General features: G+C 41.2%; 2 protein-coding genes across 9 annotated transcripts in view; one reads left to right on the forward strand and one right to left on the reverse strand.

The window, feature by feature from the left end:
• Positions 1–18,992, reverse strand: part of Son (SON DNA and RNA binding protein) — an 83,024-nt gene that overhangs the window by 19,485 nt on the left and 44,547 nt on the right. For 3 of the 6 annotated variants that reach the window (XM_071615078.1, XM_071615079.1, XM_071615080.1), the window contains exons 1-3: positions 12,191–12,327; positions 8,823–8,989; positions 700–6,648 (exon numbers count right to left, since the gene is read on the reverse strand). In XM_071615078.1, coding sequence (XP_071471179.1) covers positions 700–6,648; positions 8,823–8,989; positions 12,191–12,267 — 6,193 coding nt within the window. In that variant the 5' untranslated portion in view covers positions 12,268–12,327. Of the gene's footprint in view, positions 1–699; positions 6,649–8,822; positions 8,990–12,190; positions 12,328–18,992 lie in introns of those variants that run through there. The other 3 variants (XM_027929358.2, XM_071615077.1, XM_071615076.1) reach the window with 2 other exon arrangements.
• Gart (phosphoribosylglycinamide formyltransferase, phosphoribosylglycinamide synthetase, phosphoribosylaminoimidazole synthetase) overlaps positions 11,878–18,992 on the forward strand; it is a 32,227-nt gene continuing 25,112 nt past the window's right edge. Inside the window, exons 1-2 of one of the 3 annotated variants that reach the window (XM_071615081.1) lie at positions 11,878–11,937; positions 16,394–16,544. In XM_071615081.1, the coding sequence (XP_071471182.1) occupies positions 16,400–16,544 (145 nt within the window). In that variant the 5' untranslated portion in view covers positions 11,878–11,937; positions 16,394–16,399. Of the gene's footprint in view, positions 11,938–12,096; positions 12,122–13,222; positions 13,277–16,393; positions 16,545–18,992 lie in introns of those variants that run through there. The other 2 variants (XM_071615082.1, XM_027929359.2) reach the window with 2 other exon arrangements.

Consider the following 18,992-nt stretch of genomic DNA (forward strand, 5'->3'; position numbering starts at 1 on the left):
TGGAAGAACAGTAGTTGTGTTGGAGTTTTTTAATTTGTTTTTTGGCTTTGGGTAGTGAGGACTGAATCCAGGTATGCATTACGACTAAGCCACGTCCCTGGCCCTTTTTATTTTTTGAGACAGGGTCTTGCTAAGTTTGCTTATAGCCTTGCAAAACTCCATCCTCCCGCCTCAGCTTCCCAAGCCACTGGGATTAAGGAATGCACCACCACAACTGGTCAGAACAGATTCTAATCTAATAAATTCCACTTTATCCATAACAATTTTCATTTACCTCATTAAATAACCCCAGATGCAAATTTCCTACTGACTTCTATTTCCATATATGACATGGAACGACTTACAAGCCTTAGACATATGACAATATGACCATATATACTGGCCTTGTTTTTCATAACAGGACCATGTCCCATCTGCCCTTTTTTTTGGTCTCTATCTGCTTTTGCTTCTCATTTTTAGTTAAGGCAAGATGGTGCAAGCAAAATAAAAAATTTAAGGGAAAAAAACCTTGGTTCTAATATACTCCAAAGCAGGTCTTTTTTTAACTCCTATGACATGCTCACATGCATCTATCCCTTTATCAACACAGGCTTATCTAATCACACTTAAACCCATGATCCAAAATATCCTATTTGACTCAAAATCACAAAAAACTCAGGTTTAAATCACTCCCTATTAAATTTTGAAAGAATGACTCACCCAAATCTGTTAGACGTTTCGGTGATCTGCCTCTTTCAGAAGACCTGGATCTCTTACGTCGGATGGGAGATCTACTAAATCTTCTTCTCAAGGGTGTTCTTGATCTCCTTAATCTGACTGGTGATATACTAAAGCTTCGTCTTCTTACCACAGACCTGGATCTTCTCCGACGGCTGGGGGTGCGGCTCCTTCGGCTGGGGGTGCGGCTCCTTCGGCTGGGGGTGCGGCTCCTTCGGCTGGGGGTACGGCTCCTTCGGCTGGGGGTGCGGCTCCTTCGGCTGGGGGTGCGGCTCCTTCGGCTGGGGGAAATGCTAAAACTCCTCCTTCTACCCACAGATCTAGACCTTCTTCGACGACTAGGAGTGTGACTCCTACTCCGACGACTTGGGGTTCGACTTCGAGCTCTAACTGCTTTTCGATTATCCCTGGAGCTTGATCTTTTTCTTTTTCTTTCCCTGGACTTAGATCTGTGCTTTGGAGACCTTTTGCGCTTCTCTTTTGATACAGATCGCCTACCTCTAGACTTTGACCTTGATCTGCTGCTCCTCCTCCTGCGTCTTGAACGTGACCGTGAACGTGTTTGTGAGCGATGAGACTTGGACTTAGATGATCTTTTCCTTGCCCTGGAACGAGACTCACTGGTCCGCTTACGGGACTTGTGTTCAGAAGATTTGGAACGCTTACTCCGAGACCTTAAAGAAGAGTCTCTTTTTTTCTCTTTCTCACCTTTGTCACGGTTCTTATTTTTCTTGCTTTTTTCATGTGTGTCCTTAACTTTTACAAAAATTTCATAATCATCTTTTTCCTCTGAAGAAGACTCTGAAGCCCTTTCTGGTACACTAGTTACAACTGGACTGGCAGCCGATTTATCACGTTCAGCTTCACTTGCAAGTAAAGGTCCTTCAATACCAGCTCTAAGGCTTGTAAGTCGTTCCATGTCCTTAGGAAGTAATGGTCTCACTAAATCTGCTTCATTAATTTCATCAATGTTAGCAGAAAATCCTGAATCAGACAACATCTCTTTAGTAGAGAGAGGTACTTCTTTATCTTCTCCACTACTTTCTTTAGGGCTGAGAGCAACTGCTAATATTTGGTCACTCTCTCTCACAGGTAATGGTTCTTCTGTATCCTTACTAATAAGATTATTAGATGTTAAATCAAGATGAATGTCTTTAGCAGGCAAAGGTCCCTCTATGTCAGCTTCACTACCACCACTGGGGCTGTTGGAAATTACCATGTCATGTTCAGTATCTTGAGTAGTTAAAGATACCTCATCATATTTACTAACTGAACTGAGAGCAGATGCTGTCACAAACTCAATACCCTTATTAGTTTCCGTTGTATCAGGTTCCAGAGCAAGAGGACCAATAGAAGATAGTGTTCCTCCTACATCAGCTTCACTAATACCAGGGCAGATATCCAATACTGTGCATTGTTTAGTCTCACTCATGGGCAAAACTTTTTCTTCACCAGTTTCACCAACAGGACCAGTGCTAGCAATAGACTCTGTATTATGTTCCATATCTTTAGCAATTATATGATTATTTATACTTAGGTCTGTACTTATACCATGTTCATTTTCATAAGAGTCACTTTTCACGTGTCCTTCCACATGTGGCTCTTCACCTGAATGCAATGGAATCTCCTGCATGCCAATGTCTGGAGAAAAACTTTGATCACCAGATAGTAAAGTCACCCCTTTCATAACATGTGATGATACAACATTAGATCCCACTATCACTGGTGTAGAGACTAAAGCCATTTCAGCTGATGTTACTTGAGTTTGCTCTGAAACAGTGACAGCAGACTCTGAAAATGTCACAGTGGACTCCTGGACAGAAACACATGGTTCTGAAACAATCATAGCAGGTTGAAGGAATGACACTGCTGGTTCCAGAGCAGGCACAGAAGGCTCCAGGGCAGACACAACTGATACAGGAATGGTAACAATCTCTGGCTCAACCATGGTGGGAGGCTCTGGTACAGCCACAGCTTGTGATTCTAACTCAGTCACGGCTGGTGGTTCTGGGCCAGCCACAGGAGGAGGTTCTGGGCCAGCCACGGCAGGAGGTTCTGGGCCAGCCACAGCAGGAGGCTCTGGGCCAGCCACGACAGGAGGCTCTGGGCCAGCCACAACAGGAGGCGCTGTGCCAGCCACAGCAGGAGGCACTGGGCCAGCCATGCCTGGTAGCTCCAGAATGCTCTCTGTTGGTTCTGGCTCCAGCAGGGACATGGATACCTCTGAGGCAACATGTCCTGCAGCTCTCATGGAATCAAATGTTTCTGCTGCCTCTGACATCATAGGAGGCTCTGATGTTAACATAGATGGTTCAGATGAAATGGGCATTTCAGATACCATACAAGTCACTGGTCTCTCTGGAATACTTTCATGTTCTTCTGCTACTACTGCAGACTCAACAGGTATTGATGTAACTGAAGACTCTAACTCTGGTGGTGGTTCTGGAACAGTCACAACTGCCTCTGATGCTAACATTGAGGACTCTGATCCTGTCACCGAATAATTAGCAGGCATTGCCGGAGGCTCTGAAATCTCACTTTGACTCACAGCAGGCTCAGGCTGTGATACACACTCTTCAGAAGGTAATGCTGACACCTCTGAAGGCCAAGTATTTTCAGCTGTTAATGCTGTCTGCTCAGTGGGTAATGCAGGACCCTCCGGTGGTTCCTCAGGAGGCAATGGTGGTGTCATTGGTGGCTCCTCAGGAGGCAATGGTGGCATTGTTGGGGGCTCTTCAGGAGGCAAAGGTGGCACCATATATGCCTCCGTATATGTATCAGTGTAAGAATCAGTGTAAGAATCAGCTGCCATAGACATCATTGAACGATCAGCAGTATAAGATGACATCATAGATCGGTCAGCCGCAGAGTACGATGACATCATAGACCGGTCAGCAGCAGAGTATGATGACATCATTGACCGGTCTGCACCCATGGACATCATAGATCGATCAGCCATTGGGGACATCATGGAGCGTTCATAAGCTGACATCATAGAACGCTCATAGGCTGACATCATAGAGCGCTCAGCCATAGGAGACATCATAGAGCGCTCATAGGCTGACATCATAGAGCGCTCGTAGGCTGACATCATAGAGCGCTCAGCCATAGGGGACATCATAGACCGCTCATAAGACATCATAGAGCGTTCATAAGATGACATCATGGAACGTTCTGCAGCATAGGACATCATCATAGAACGTCTAGATGCTAACATCAAGGGTCTAGGTGCTAACCTATATGGCCTAGGTGCTATTCTATAGGACCTGGGTGCTATTCTATAGGGTCTAGGTGACATCCTATAGGGATCAGGAGTTAGTCTGTAGGGATCATGGCCTAATCTATAGGGGTCCTGTCCTAACCTGTAAGCATCATGACCTAACCTATAAGGGTCATGACCCAACCTATATGGATCCTGAGCTAACCTGTAAGGATCCTGAGCTAACCTATAAGGATCAGGAGATTTTGAACCCAACATAGCAGAATCTTGGGTACTAGAGGCTAACATCTGGGCATCCATGGTGCCAGAGGCTAACATCTGGGCATCCATGGTGCCAGAAGCTAACATTTGAGAATCCATAGTGCCAGATGCTAACATCTGGGAATCCATAGAACTAGTTGCTAACATCTGGGAGTCCATGGTGCTGGTTGCTAACATCTGGGAGTCCATGGTGCTGGTTGCTAACATCTGAGAGTCCATGGAGCTGGTTGCTAACATCTGGGAGTCCATGGAGCTGGTTGCTAACATCTGGGAGTCCATGGAGCTTGTTGCTAACATCTGGGAGTCCATGGAACTGGTTGCTAACATCTGGGAGTCCATAGTGCTAGTTGCTAACATCTGGGAGTCCATGGAACTAGTTGCTAACATCTGGGAGTCCATGGTGCTAGAGGCTAACATCTGGGAGTCCATGGTGCTAGAGGCTAACATCTGGGAGTCCATGGTGTTGGACGCTAGCATCTGGGAGTCCATGGTGTTGGATGCTAGCATCTGGGAGTCCATGGTGTTGGATGCTAACATATGGGTCTCCATGGTGTTAGAAGCTAACATATGGGATTCTTGGGCCATCAAGGGATCCACTCCTACTGTTACAGAAGTCTCCCCCACTAATGTAGCAGGCAGCTCCTGTGCTACCGTATTATAGGATTCCAGCGCTGTCGTCGAGGGCACCTCCAGGGACTGCGACACGGTCATCGTTGACAGCTCCGATGTTGTCACCACAGACTGAACAGAGATCTCCAGCGCCACAGTTGCCACTGGCTGCCCAGGCAACTCTGGCGCCCCAGGCTGCCCTGGCAACTCAAGCACCCCTGTTGCCAGAGGCTGCCCCAAAAGCTCCAGTGCTCCAGCTGCCCCAGACTGCCCTGAGAACTCCAGTGCCCCAGTTGCCATGAGCTGCCCAGGCAACTCTAGTGCCCCAGCTGCCACAGACTGCCCCGACAACTCCAGTGCCCTAGTTGCCGAAGGCAGCCCTGGCAACTCTGGCACCCCAGTCACCGAAGGCTGCCCAGACAACTCCAGCGCTGTTGTTGCCACTGGCTGTCCTGGCAACTCCAGCACCATAGTTGCCTCAGGCTGCCCCAGCAACCCTGTTGCTGCTGTCACCTCAGGATGCCCAGGATGTTCCACCGTTGTCATCCCCACAGGCTGCTCGAACTCTGTCGTCGTCACAGGTTGTTCGGTCAACTCCATTGCTACCGTTACCGCAGGCTGCCCTGGCAACTCTACTGTCGCTGACACTGCAGGCAGCCCTGGCAACTCCTGTGCCATCACAGGTGGCTCTGGTACCTCCTGTGGTGGCTCCAACCCCATGGATGGTGCTGGAGGCCCTGGCAATTCCTGCGACAACTGTGGCACTGGTGTCACAGAGGGCCCCGGCAACTCAGGCACTGCAGTCGCAGGGGGCCCTGGCAACTCAGGCACTGGGGTAGAAAGGGGCCCTGACAACTCTGGCACCAGGGTAGCAGAGGGCCCAGGTAACTCCAGCACTGGAGTCACAGGGGGCCCCTGCAACTCCAACTTGGAGGTCGCAGGTGGCCCCGGCAACTCCAGCACTGAGGCTACCGACGACTCCGGCAGCTCCAACGCTGTGGTCTTAGACAGCTCCAGCAACTCCTGTGGTCTTGTCATTGATGAATCTGCAATCTCCGATGGTACTTCTACAGGTTGCTCTGGAAATCTTAGCACTTCAGTTGCAGATGACTCTGGAAAATCCACTGTTGTTGATGTGCTTGGTTCAGGGTGCACCTCAGTAGGTGTGTCTGATGCGGTCACAAGGGTGTCTAATGGCTCTTGCACTTTTGCTACTGGAGGCTCTACCACCAACTTGATCTTTGATGGCTCTGGAGAGGTGCTCTCCAAAGATTTCAGCACAGATTTTGTCTGATACTCCACTGAGGTTACAACTGGCTCAGCTGACTTCAGCCCTACTGTTGTAGCAGGCGCTGTTGCAAAGGAATCCAGAATCTTTGTTGTAGATGGTTCCAATGTTGCTGCCACAGACTGTTCTGAGATAAGTGATGTAGATCCAACTGAGAGTTCTGCAGTTTTTGTAGCTGGCTTCAGAGTTTCTAAGATGTGTGGCTCTGAAACCTCCATTGATACTACAGGAGGTTCCAGCATAACTGTAGGGGATTCACTGGACTCAGATAGGCCAAATGATCTTATAGGATGCTCCAGTGCCATTGCTGAAGGTTCAGAATCAAACTTTAAAAAGGAATCAGATTCTAAATCTATGTTCCCATCATGATGAGATTTCAGCTTTGACTCAGATTCTTCTGGCTGTCTTTTGTACTTTTTTTCCTTTTCTTTCTTCTTTTTCTTCTTTTTGTTTTTGTGCTTTTTATGCTTCTTTGACTTTTTGGTGGGAATTTCATCAGTAGGATCTGTTTGTACAGATACACATCTACTTTTTCTGGAGGCCTCTTTCAAATCTGAAAGTAATAAAAATTAAATTTTGTCAGATGGTCTCCAAAGTAGATTTAAATAAATCACATAAACCAGTATTTTTGCTCCATGTTAAAACTTCAAAGACTGCCACTTTTCCAATATTCTTTCTACAACTAAAGTTTGAGGTAAAAATAACTTCTTAGTTTATCCCAAAAACTTATCTAGAATTATATTAAAATGTGTTTTAGGGCTGAGGGTAGACCTGCCCAGAATACACAAAACTCTGGGTTCAATACCAATCACCAAAACAAAAAAAAAAAATTTTTTTTTAATAAATTTTATTAAATTAATTCTTTATCCAGTTCTTAAATTTTAGCAAATTGTTTACGAACTGTATCAATCAATATTTCATGTTTAGCTGTTACCATTGCTACTAAAAAGATCTACATTAAGAAAAATTGGAGGGAGGGAGTATTAGGGATTAAATTCAGAGGCACTCTAGCACTGAGTTATAACCCCAATTCTTTTCATTTTTTATTTGGAGACAGGGTCTTGCTAAATTGCTGAACCCCTGAACTTGCAATCCTCCTGCCACAGCCTCCAAGTAACTGGGATTATAGTAACTGAAATTACAGGCATGCACATGGCACCTGGCTATTTTTTATAATTATTTTACTAACTCCTTTTTATACCAGAAGCAACATGGCACATTGGCTCTGAAACAAAATGCCTACTTTTGTATCCTCAATCAGTGCATCAGTTAGTAGATAAATAGCATTAACCAAATTACTGTCTAACATTGGAAGCTGAATAAATTAAACCATGCTAGTGCATCCAACAAGACCAGGCACATGGTAAACTCAACAATAGTAATTACTTCTAAACAGAATACAAACATCTGAACAACAAATGCAACACATCAATACAGAACTTAGATTGCATCTTTTCATATTTGTACATTGATTAAAAACTATATTTTCCCCTAAATACTCTTCTAAAAATGACTAAGCAATAGGAAAAAATTTCTTACACCCTTTAATATGTAATTTAAGAATATGTCAGAGCCAGGCATGGTGGCGCATGCCTGTAATCCCAGGGGCTTGGGATGCTGAGGCAGGAGGATTGCTAGTTCAAAGCCAGCCTCAGCAAAAGCATGGCTCTAAGCAACTCAGTGAGACCCTGTCTCTAAATAAAATACAAAAGATGGGGCCGGGTATGTGGCTTGGTGGTCAAGTGCCCCTGAGTTCAATCCCCGGTACCCACCCGTCAACCAAAAAAGAACATTCCAGAGCTGGAAATGTAACTCAGTGGTAGAGCACTTGCCTAGTATGCATGAGGCTGAGTTCAACCCCTAGCTCACTCCAATTTGCATATCCTAGAAAAGATCATTTAGTTCCACTTTAAACTAGATGGGATTTATCCTAATACCAGTATTAAATTAGATAAATCAGAAAAAGCTAATCAGACATTCTGACCATTAAGACTATAGAAAAATATAAACTGATAAGAACAAGACATAGATCAAAAGAAACCTAATCCCTTTCTACTTTTTGATGTTTATTTCATAACATCAAATATTGGTTAAAAAAAGGTTGATAAGAAAATGTTGCTAGAACCATAAATGTAAGAAACACTAAAGTGTATGCTTTTTAAACCACAACATACAAAAAAAGATCATACCACACACCTAATTCCTAAAGACAGTAACTATCATTTTTTATAATTATATATCCTTCCCTTGTAAATATCAATTATTTAATCAACTCTTAAAAATCTAAATATTCATACAATGACTCCCTCTCATTGTATTTTTAAATGGTGTGAGTGTATACAAATGAGACATCTCTAAGCCTAGACTTTAAAATAAAAACTCCTAGGGTTATATCTTTAAAAAAAAAAAACATATTTGACCCAGGATACTACACCATCCAAATCTGATGTTTATAGACAACTGTTCAATGAAAATCCACATTCAAAAATCCTGGCACTAAGACACTATAAAATTGAATCAAAGAGAGAAAAAATTATATTCTACCAGGAAAGCAAAGAAATGCATCAATGTTCATGTTTCAGTTAATTTTGTTCTCAAAGGAGAATTTTACCAAGAAAGTCTTCAGTAAATTGATTCAATAAAAACTTTAAAATAATACTTAACCTTCAAATAAAAAATTAAAAAAACTTAAAAACCAAAATTTTGAGACATTTATCTCCGTCTTACCTGGCTTATATCGTAGTTCTGTATCTAAGACCCCAGAAAGCACTTCCTCTATCTTCTGCACTATTTCTTCATTTGGTAGGCTCCTGGCAGAGGCACCTGCATCACCTGCCTGGTTTCCTTCAATAGGTGTATTTGTTTCACCATTCAGCTGGCCTTCACTCCTTCCACTTGACAAGAAAAGTTTTTCAAAATTCATTAACATTTTATCACACCACATGATAAATCAATAAGTTAATATTGATGTTCCAATTAATATGATCTCTATATTATATTATCCACACCTTTCACCCTTTTCCTATTTCAGATATTTGCTACTAGGCATCCTTAATACGATATACTCATAGCTGGGATATTTTCATTTTTACACAAAGTGTTCAGCACTGAAAGTTAAGAAAATATATATACAAAATCATATTTCTAAGCAAAACCTTTTTTAAATGAAATAATTCCAGAAATATAACTTGAGGTTTTGGGTTACCTATATACTTCTCTCCAGGGAGAAATATTAGTAAGAGCTTAAATAAGATGATCTAACATTATGGTAGAAACTATCGCCACAATAAAACCACACCTGTGCACAGGTCACAATTACAATAAACAGTATCAAGGAACACAGAAGTTAGCCACTGAAACATTGAGTAAAAAAAGTAATTTGTAGCCTCTGTTCAGATTTAAGGCTGTTACTGAAATGCCATAAAATTTATAGAGAAAAATATTTATATAATTTATACCTAATTATCAAAAATCCTGGTATTAAAAAATTTCTGATGTTCAAAAAAATTCACATTAAACAAGTGGTAACTCATTTATACTAACAAAATGATAGATGGCTTAACATACTTTCAACTCAAAGAGTCAGAAGAACTTAAGTATAGATAAAACATTTCACCTTGTAATCATTTTTGTTTTTGTGTAAATGTGCAAAATTTTGAAATCTAATAATTTCAATATTAATTTTACATTAATTTTAGCTAACTGAAAACACATAAAAGTCTAGTCAAAATAAATTCAGTAATTAACTAAATGTTAAGGAACATTTGATTTTCGAATATAATGAACCATGTAATAATACTAAACATTTGTTGAGTACTAAGTAGTGTCATGTCATGTTCTACATTTTCAACTCATTTAGTCCTACTAAAACTCAAATCACCACTATTACTCTGATTTTATAAATGAGGGAAATGGGGCAGAGAGAAGACAAGAAACTAAACTGAAGATCATATAGCTATTAAAAAGTGAAGCAAGTATTCAAAACCAGAGCCCATACTCTCGAACACTTCTATAAATGGATCACTTACTCGAACTATCTAAACATCACTTTATGACCCAGATGCATGTAAAAGTAGATGGGGAAAACAGAAAAAACAGTTCACTGAAATGGTTAATAAAAAACCTGTCTTTGGGTTGGGGCTGTAGTTCAGTGGTAAATCACTTGCCTTGCATGTGTGAGGCACTGGGTTCGAACCTCAGCACCACATAAAAATAAAGATACTGTGTGTTCATCTACAACTAAAAAAATTTTTTTAAAAATCTTGTCTTTACACCAATAATACATTAATTTGTGTTAAAGAGCTGAATATTTCCCTAGTGATAATCTGCTTTATCTAATATTCCTTTCAGATTGCCTTTATGAAGCACTATTTTACACTTTTCCTGAGCACTTATACATACATAATTACCATATATTTAAAAGTCAGAAAACTACGATTTTAAAAAGTCTGCTCAGAAAGCAATCTTAAACACCTTAAAAGCTGCCAGGATATTAATTGCAACTACTGAAAAGCAATGAGAATTTCAAACCACTTAAATATCCTTCAATATATTCCTTCAAAGTAATTCTATGCAGCCATGAAGAGTAACCCAAATTTTGAGTCTGTTATGGACAAACTACTTGGCACTATCAGGTTGAAAAATAAAATAGAACAATTACATTAACAAAACGCATGTTAATCTGTATACACAAGCAAAAACTAAAGGATATAACATCAATAAGAGCAGTGTTTGGTTTTTTTCTCCTTTTATAGTTTCTAGATTTTTTTTACAGCAAAAGAAATGCTCATTTTTCTAACAGAAAGACTTACTTTTAAAAGCTTTAAAACAAAGCAAACACAATTACTGATGTCATACAACTATTTAAAAGTTTCCAAGACAATTATTTTCCCTTAGCTCAAGTCTCTTCTCATCCTAAAAAGCACTACCAATATCACAAAACGTTCAAAAGCAAGTTAACGAGAGATATATTTCCCACTTAAAAAACAACACATTCTGCAAAAAGGTGTTGCAGTAATACATCATTACCTCCAATAATGTTCATTTAGATACCTAATTAAATTGCGTTTCCGACTATTTTCAAATTCACATATTGTTCTTGCTCTAAACTTTTAAAATACAATTAGCAAAAACAGTGTAACTCAGAACAAGTAAATTACTTTTCAAGATCTCTTTCCAACCTCCTTTTGAGTATTTCATACAAAACAAAAAATACTAAAAGACAACCACTTAACAGCAAGAGCCACACTATTTTCCTTTCTCGGTAAACAACTACTCTGGAGATCTCTCCATCTTTAAATTTCGTGAAACCAAAGTGACCTATGTAAAGTCTATCAGAAATAGTAAAACTAGCGTGCTGATCAATATGTCAACTAAGGCAGGGGTAGCAAGAAAAAAAAAATTGGTCTAGACACAAAATCCACTTTCCAATTGTCAAAATCTAGTAATCATCGGTATTTCCAAGACCCAGTCCATCCTCTTCTCGAATATTTCACAAGTTGGCCAATATCAATTTGCGGTATTTTCACTTAAATCTCTAATCTGTTAGAATGCTGCCTGGTGGAAAACACAGAATACTGGGCCCGAAAAGCAGAATTAATGGCTCCCGGCCCCCAAACGGTGTGAAGCCGGCAATAATAGAGCGGATTTAAGATTACCCAAGAAACGGCCGTTAGAGACCCTTTCCGGTCACAGACACCGGCCGGCGAAATCCGCGGAGGCGGAGAGGGGGAGGGGAGAGGCGGCGGCGGAGGAGGGGCTGAGGAAGGACTAGGCCCGTCCCTGGTGGACAAGTAGGCCTACCAGTCGCTAAGGGTAAGGGGCGAGCAAGCGGCAGAGAAGGGTGAGCGTCTAAACTCTGTAAAAAAAGGAGGAGTCTGAAATTACCACCAAAAAGGCGAAGTTTCTCGGGGAAAAGGGAACGAGCGGATGGAGGGTTGGGGGGGAGGGCCCGGAAAATGGATCCCAGGCCCAGGCGGGGCCGTAGCGGGGCCTGAGCCGAGGAACGACGGCGTCTCTGAAGAAAGGTACCATGGAAGCCTAAGGCGGGGGGCCTAGCAGCCCTTTGGGAGCAGAAAAGTCAGGGAGGTATTTACCTGGAAAGTTCCTGTTGGATTTCCCGGAATTTACTGACCACGAAAGACCTAAAAACCTGCTCGATGTCGGCCGCCATGGCGTCCGCTCCGTTCTCTCAACTCCTCCTCGCTAGTCCTCCAGGCTCCCAGCATGCCTCGGGAGGAGGCGCAGCGGCCAATTCCTTCTCTCGCCTTCCTGATTGGTTCGTGTGGGAGCGCCCAGACCGGCACGCTCCGCCAACGGACCAATCAGTGGGCACGATCCCGCTCTCCTCCTCTGTTTCCGAGCGGCTGGGGGAGAGCTGCTGACGTTTGCGCCGCGCACGACTAAGTCCGCCATATTAGTATCTGACGCAGGCGCCATTACAGAAGTCTCTCTAGAGATCCCTGTCAGCTTCTGTTGTCGGCCCCCCAACAGTTTTGAGGGGCTTTAGGAGATTTGCTGTCGCGTCTGAATGTCTGAGATGAAATTCCATGAGGAACGAGGGCCAAAAAAAAAAAAAAAAAACGCAACATGGTGCTTGTACTAGAGCTCCTAGTGTTTGCTAGTGGCGCCGACTTGAGTTTAGTCAGGGAGATGCAAACGGGAAGGAACTAGAGCCCGGGTTCCTCCTGTGCTGTGAACACGATTAACGTTTCTATCCCGGCTCTCTCCCCGCCTCCGATATTCGGATAATTTTTTTAGCAACAGGCTAGAGGTCCTGCGCTCAAAAGCCTAGTGCATTCTGGGCTCCTAGGAGCCGAGCAGGTCATGAGACTGTCCCCGCAGTAGCTGGTCAGCTCTGACTTTCGCGAACTGCCCACAAGGAGCCAAACGTGGCTTCGGCGTCTGGGCGCTCCCACAGAGCTCAGGAGGCTCCCGGGGAGGAATGGAGAAGTTACGTGGCAACCCCCACTACAGTGACCCACTGTAAACATGCTTTGGTCAGGCTGTGGTCCCAAGCAGGCTCAAGCCGCGCCCGAGCGGGAAGGAGCCCCACTGATTGCCTGGACCAGGGACCCAGGCCAGGCGACCAATGGGGAGGGAGGCGGGTGAGGGGCGGGCGCGGGGAGCCCGGGGCCACTTCCGGCGAGCAGCGAGTGCGAGCGGCTTGGCCGTGGATATAGGTGCGTAAGCTCCCTCGGCTTTTAGACCACGTTTATGCTTTGGCTGGGCATTTACTTTCAGGAACTGAGTGGAATTGTAGAAACACGCTTGGCTGTAGAAATTTTCGTCTTGTTTTGAAATACGGTGGCTGGGGACTTGGCCATGTGCTTTGCATTGTTAATGGAGGTTTACACGTGAGCTATCACTTTCCTTGCGAATAGGGCCAGGCCTGTTTGTGTCTTTATGCTTTTTTCAGGCCATAACCCAAAATTGATATACTCATCACTTGTCTCGTTGTGCGTCCGTTGTCACTAGCTGATTTGATCCACTTGTGTTTGTACGTTATTCCCCAAATTCTTTGAAGTGGCCTTCTCTGGCTCTCTGCTGTTCTCGTTGTAGGTTACCCATTCTAATCACTGAGGCCCAAGGTTAAGTCCCTCAAGGTTTCCCAGCTAGTAAAGAGTGAGGAAAAGCGACTTCTGGAGCCCAAGCTTCTTGCCTAATCCTGATGTACCTTTCAGGCTGGCTAGCACTGCTGTTTCATAGATTCTGTATGTAAAGTAAGCAGGAAATTTTTCTTAAACTGCCAGTTTTATTCAAACAAATATGTGATATTTTCTGTAGATTTAAAGATATGTTTCTTTCAGATATTTCAATGCACATAACACATAAAATGTCTATATTTGGTTGAATTAAAATAGCTTTTCCTTCTGAGACTAATTTAGCAGGGGTTTTCCCCATAAGTTTATAATGCTAATCATGTCAATTGTTGTCTGAAAAGTATCTAAAGAAAATGGCTTCATTTGGAATCCAGAATCTGCACCATCTTAGCTGTGTAACCTCCAGCAATTTATATAATCTAACTGGGCTTCCATCTTTTTCAGTAAAGTAGCAATAATAGTAGTATCTACCTCATCTTATGCAGATCAAGTGAGGTAATTCTTGAAAAGTTTAGAATGGCACCTGGCATGAGGTAAGTGCTTTAAAAAAATAGCTTTTTAATATTAAAGGCTTAAATTTTCCTTTATGTATGTAGTTTTAGCATCTTACAGGAAGTTATCAATTTCAGTTTCTTTATCCTGGTACCATCATGCCTTCTACATAGTTAGATGTCTTTTGAAAATTAGTAAATTAATGTGGCAAATTATTTATTCTTTTGTGAAGTTTTTTCCTTTGTTTTTTTGTTCTGGGAATTGAACCCAGGGCTTCTGCTGAATACTGTACTACTAAGCCATACCCCCAGCCACTTTTTTTTCCTCCTAGTGTAATGATTTGATAAATTGTTTCTATTCCAAAATATGAATGTGGGTGAAAGAAGTAATTGTAACAAGTTTGCATTTACAACCCCTAAGTTCTATAAGTAGTATTAATATTTTATAAATGTCATTTCAATTAATCTTTACACAACCAAGGTCACACAAATACCAAAACTAAGAGGTGTTTAAATTGATTTTTGCCTTCTCTACCAGATTTCAAACATAGCACACAAACTTCCTAAATCAGAAGTCAGCAAACTACAACTCCCTCCTGCCAAACCCCTCTGCTGCCTGCTTGCTTGCTTTTTTGCATTTTTTTTTTTTTCCTGTATTGGCAGTTGAACCCAGGCGTACTTTGCCACTGACCTACATCCCCAGCTCTTTTTTGACCTGGTTTACCTATGTTGCTTAGGGCCTAACTTGGTAAGGCTGCCTAGAACTTAGTGATCCTCTTGCCTCAGCCTCCCAAGTCACTGGGATTACAGGTGTGCGCCACTGCACCTAACTCCTACCTGTTTTTCTGCTGGCTATTTTTCAGCCCACCAAATAAGAATGGTTTGGGGATGGTGGATAATGTTTTTATCACATGTGATAAAAATTATATTGTTTGTACATAAAAATTTTATTGTTTTATTTATTTTGTTACAAACTTTCAGGTGGTTTCCTACTGCCTAGAGCCCTCGTAGGCAAATAATACCTGCCTGTTTTATAAAGTTAAGTTTTTCTGGATATTGGCATGTTCACCTTTCAGTGTATTGTCTATATCTCCTCTCTTGTCACCATAGATAGTTGGTAGTTTGGACACAGCACATACCCCTCAAATATTTACTATCTGGTCCTTTACAGATGAAATTTGCTGACCCCAGTCTTTAATATTTCTTTCAATTTGTGATAACTTTATCATAAAGTTGTCTATACAGTCTCAACGTTTAGAAACAGATTTTAAATTTGGGGTCTAAATTTAAGTGTCAGCGTGGATGCCTGTAGTCCCAGTTACTTGGAAGGCTGGTGCAGGAGGATCACTTGAGCCTAAAAGTACGGGGCTGCCTAGGCAACATAGTAAGACTCCAGTCTCTTAGTCAATCAAACAATCATTTTTTCTTATTAAGGCTTTGTCCTAAAATGAAGCTAGAGAAGAGAGATTGTAGTATATTGTTTCTCAGATAAGGAACTATATTACTATTTTCTGTTGCATATAATATTACAGACTGAATAAGTTATGAAGAAAAGAGTTTTATTAGCTCACAGTTCTGGAAGTGCAAGGTCAAAGGGCCCCATCTGATGATCAGCTTCTTGTTGGTAAAGTCCTTAAGTGGCACAGAGCATCAGTGTGGCAATAGCCAAACTGATACACATAAATATATGTGTGTATCTCCAGTCTGGCCCTCTTATAAAACCACCTAGGTTTAGAAAAGGTCGTTAGGGTGGGGTCTCCACCCCAATGATCTTTTCTAAACTTAATCACCTTCCAAAAACTCCGCCTGTAACCATAGTTGGATTACATTTCCACTTTGCTAATAGCTCACAATGGGGATTAAATTTCAATACTTGAAACCTTTGGGGAACACCTAAACCATAACAGAAGCCACATCACCATGACTTAATCTAGGTCTCTAAGCCGGTCTTCCTTATTTTTAGAATCCCCCCTTACCCTATGACTACGGTCATTTTTCTCAAATTATTAATGACAATTTTTTTAAAAAATGAATTAGTAGGTGAAAATATCATTTGAGTACAAATTATTTACTTGACTCATTTAGATAACGATTAAATAATATTTGTGGTATGTAAAGCATATGCATTCTAAAATGCATAAAATCATATGTAACTATGATTTTCTTGCTTCAGAGGTTCATTTTCCTTTGAATTCCTGCTTTACAGACAGCGATGGCAGCTCGAGTACTTGTCATTGGCAGTGGCGGAAGGGAACATGCGCTGGCCTGGAAGCTTGCACAGTCTCATCATGTCAAACAAGTGCTTATTGCCCCAGGAAATGCAGGCACTGCCTGCTCTGAAAAGATTTCAAATACTGGTAATTGTGTTACAAAAATGGGAAATAATAATTACTATCTGTTAATGATAAATTGTCAACCACCTCTGTCCTTTATAATACTAATGGTAGATTGCTATTCAAGTTTGAATGCTTTTCTTAACTTTAAAATTTATGTGGTAATTTGAATACCTGACATATATTATAAATGTAAGGTAGCCTTTTGTTCAGAATATGGCATTTCATGACCCAGCTATCCCACTCCTTGGTATTTTCCCAAAAGATCTAATAAAAAAAGAATATGGCATTTCATTATTTTAAATCTTAAGAAATATATCCATTGAAAAGGTAGCAAATGACAAATATAATTTAAAGTCTTTTATTTTTTTAAGAGCTTTATAGTTATACATAGTAGTTGGGCTCCTCCATGCAAACTCATACATGCATGAGATTCAGTTTTAGTTCATGATCCCCTCCCCGTTTTCCTTCCTGTCCTCCCTCCCTCCCCGTTCTTCCTCCTCTACTCTACTAGACTTCCTTTCACCTATTTATTTTTGTAGTTGATTGATTCCTTTTTATTTATGCATAAAAATGAAATTCCCTGTGATATATTTACATATGCACTTGATGTGATATTTTTTTCTTTTTAAGAATTCACTCTGCATTGCCTCTCCTTTCCCATCCCTCCACTCTGCTACTCGATCTCCTTCTACATTACTGATCTTCCCTTTGTGTTATCCTGTTCTTCCTTTCCCTGTTCCTTTAGTTTACTCCAGCTTCCACGGATGAGAGAAAACTTTTGACCTTTGAGTTTCTGAGTTTGGCTTATTTCATTTAGCATGATTTTCTCCATTTTCATCCATTTACTGAAAAAATACCATAATTTCATTCTTCTTTATGGCTGAATAGAACTCTGTTGTATATATGTATACAACATTTTGTTAATCCATTCATCTATTGACAGGCATCTTGATTGATTCCATAATTTAGCTACCATGAATTGTACTGCTATATACATTGAGGTGGTGTATTGCAATAACATGCCTGTTTTAGAACTATGGGGGAAATACCAGGGCGTGGGATAGCTGGGTCCTCTAATGGTTCCATCTCTAGTTTTTGAGGAATCTCCATACTGTTTTCCAAAGTGATTGTAGTCCTACCAACAATGTACAGCATGTAGTATTGTTTGTATTCTTGATCATTGCCATTCTGGCTGGAGTAAGATGAAATCTTAGTATAGTTTTGATTTGCATTTATCTGATTGCTAGAGATGTTGAACATTTTTTCATATATTTTTTGCTTTTCTGTTCCAGGGATGATCCACTGAGCCACATCCCCAGCCCTTTTTATTTTTTATTTTGAGACAGGTTCTCACTAAATTGCTGAGGCAGGCTTTGAACTTGCAATCCTCTTGTGTCAGTCTCGCAAGCAGCTGGGATTACAGGCATGTACCACCATGCCTGACATTTTTGGCCATTTGTGTTTCTTCTTTTGAGAAGTCTCTATTCAGTTGTTTTGCCCATTTATTGATTAGGTTATTTGGTTTTTTGGTGTTTTTTTTTAAGTTTTTATACATTCTGGGTATTAATCTCATATTGGAGTAGTGGCTGGCCAAGATTTTTTTCATTCTGTAGGCTCGCTCTCCATGCTCTTAATCATTTCCTTTGCTCTGCAGAAGCTTTTTAGTTTGATGGCATCCCACTTATTGATTCTTGGTTGTATTTCTTGTGCTTTGGTGGTCTTGTTAAGGAACTCAGTGCCAGCACTTTTATGATGAAGTGTTGACCCCCTGTTTTCTTCTAGAAGATGCAAGATTTGTAGTCTAATTCCTAAGTAGTTTAAAGGCATTTTGATGTGTATTTTTGGAAATGAGAGGTTGAACAGTACTATCAAAGGTCAGTCTTAACAGTTCTAACTTAAAAAATGATCAGCTCATATGCTGTATTAAATTATTCATAGTACTTAGAATATGACTCAAGATTCCTCACCTTGCCTTACAAAACCTTTCTGCAATCTGGTTTCCACCTGCAGTTCCAGCCTGGTCTTTTGTATCTTTTTTTCACTAAACTGCATCAATGCTGTCCTGACAGTTTTTCAAACACAGCTAACTAACTATCTTGAAATTTATTTCCTCCCCTAACATGATGGGCTTCTAAACACTTTGGGTCAGCTTCAATGTTACCCCTTCAAAGGGTCTTAAAGTTTCTAAGTAAAGCATTTGTTCACTGTGTGTCTTGTTTTCTGTTATGAACCATTGTGTTTGTTTGTCTGTTTGTTTATTTTTACAGTTTTTTTGGTGGTGCTGTGATTGAACCCAGGGCCTTGTGCATGCAAGGCAAGCACTCTAAAATGGAGTTATATCCCCATCTCCTACTGTATCTATTTCTGTTATCAATCTCTATCATCCTTTCCCCTGCCCCCACTGGAATATAATCCGTAAGATGTAAAGTCTAGGAGAACAAGGAACTTATCTGTCTTAGTTTGCATTAT

The sequence above is a fragment of the Marmota flaviventris genome, chromosome 8, assembly GCF_047511675.1.
Source record: "Marmota flaviventris isolate mMarFla1 chromosome 8, mMarFla1.hap1, whole genome shotgun sequence".
Lineage (NCBI taxonomy): Eukaryota > Metazoa > Chordata > Mammalia > Rodentia > Sciuridae > Marmota > Marmota flaviventris.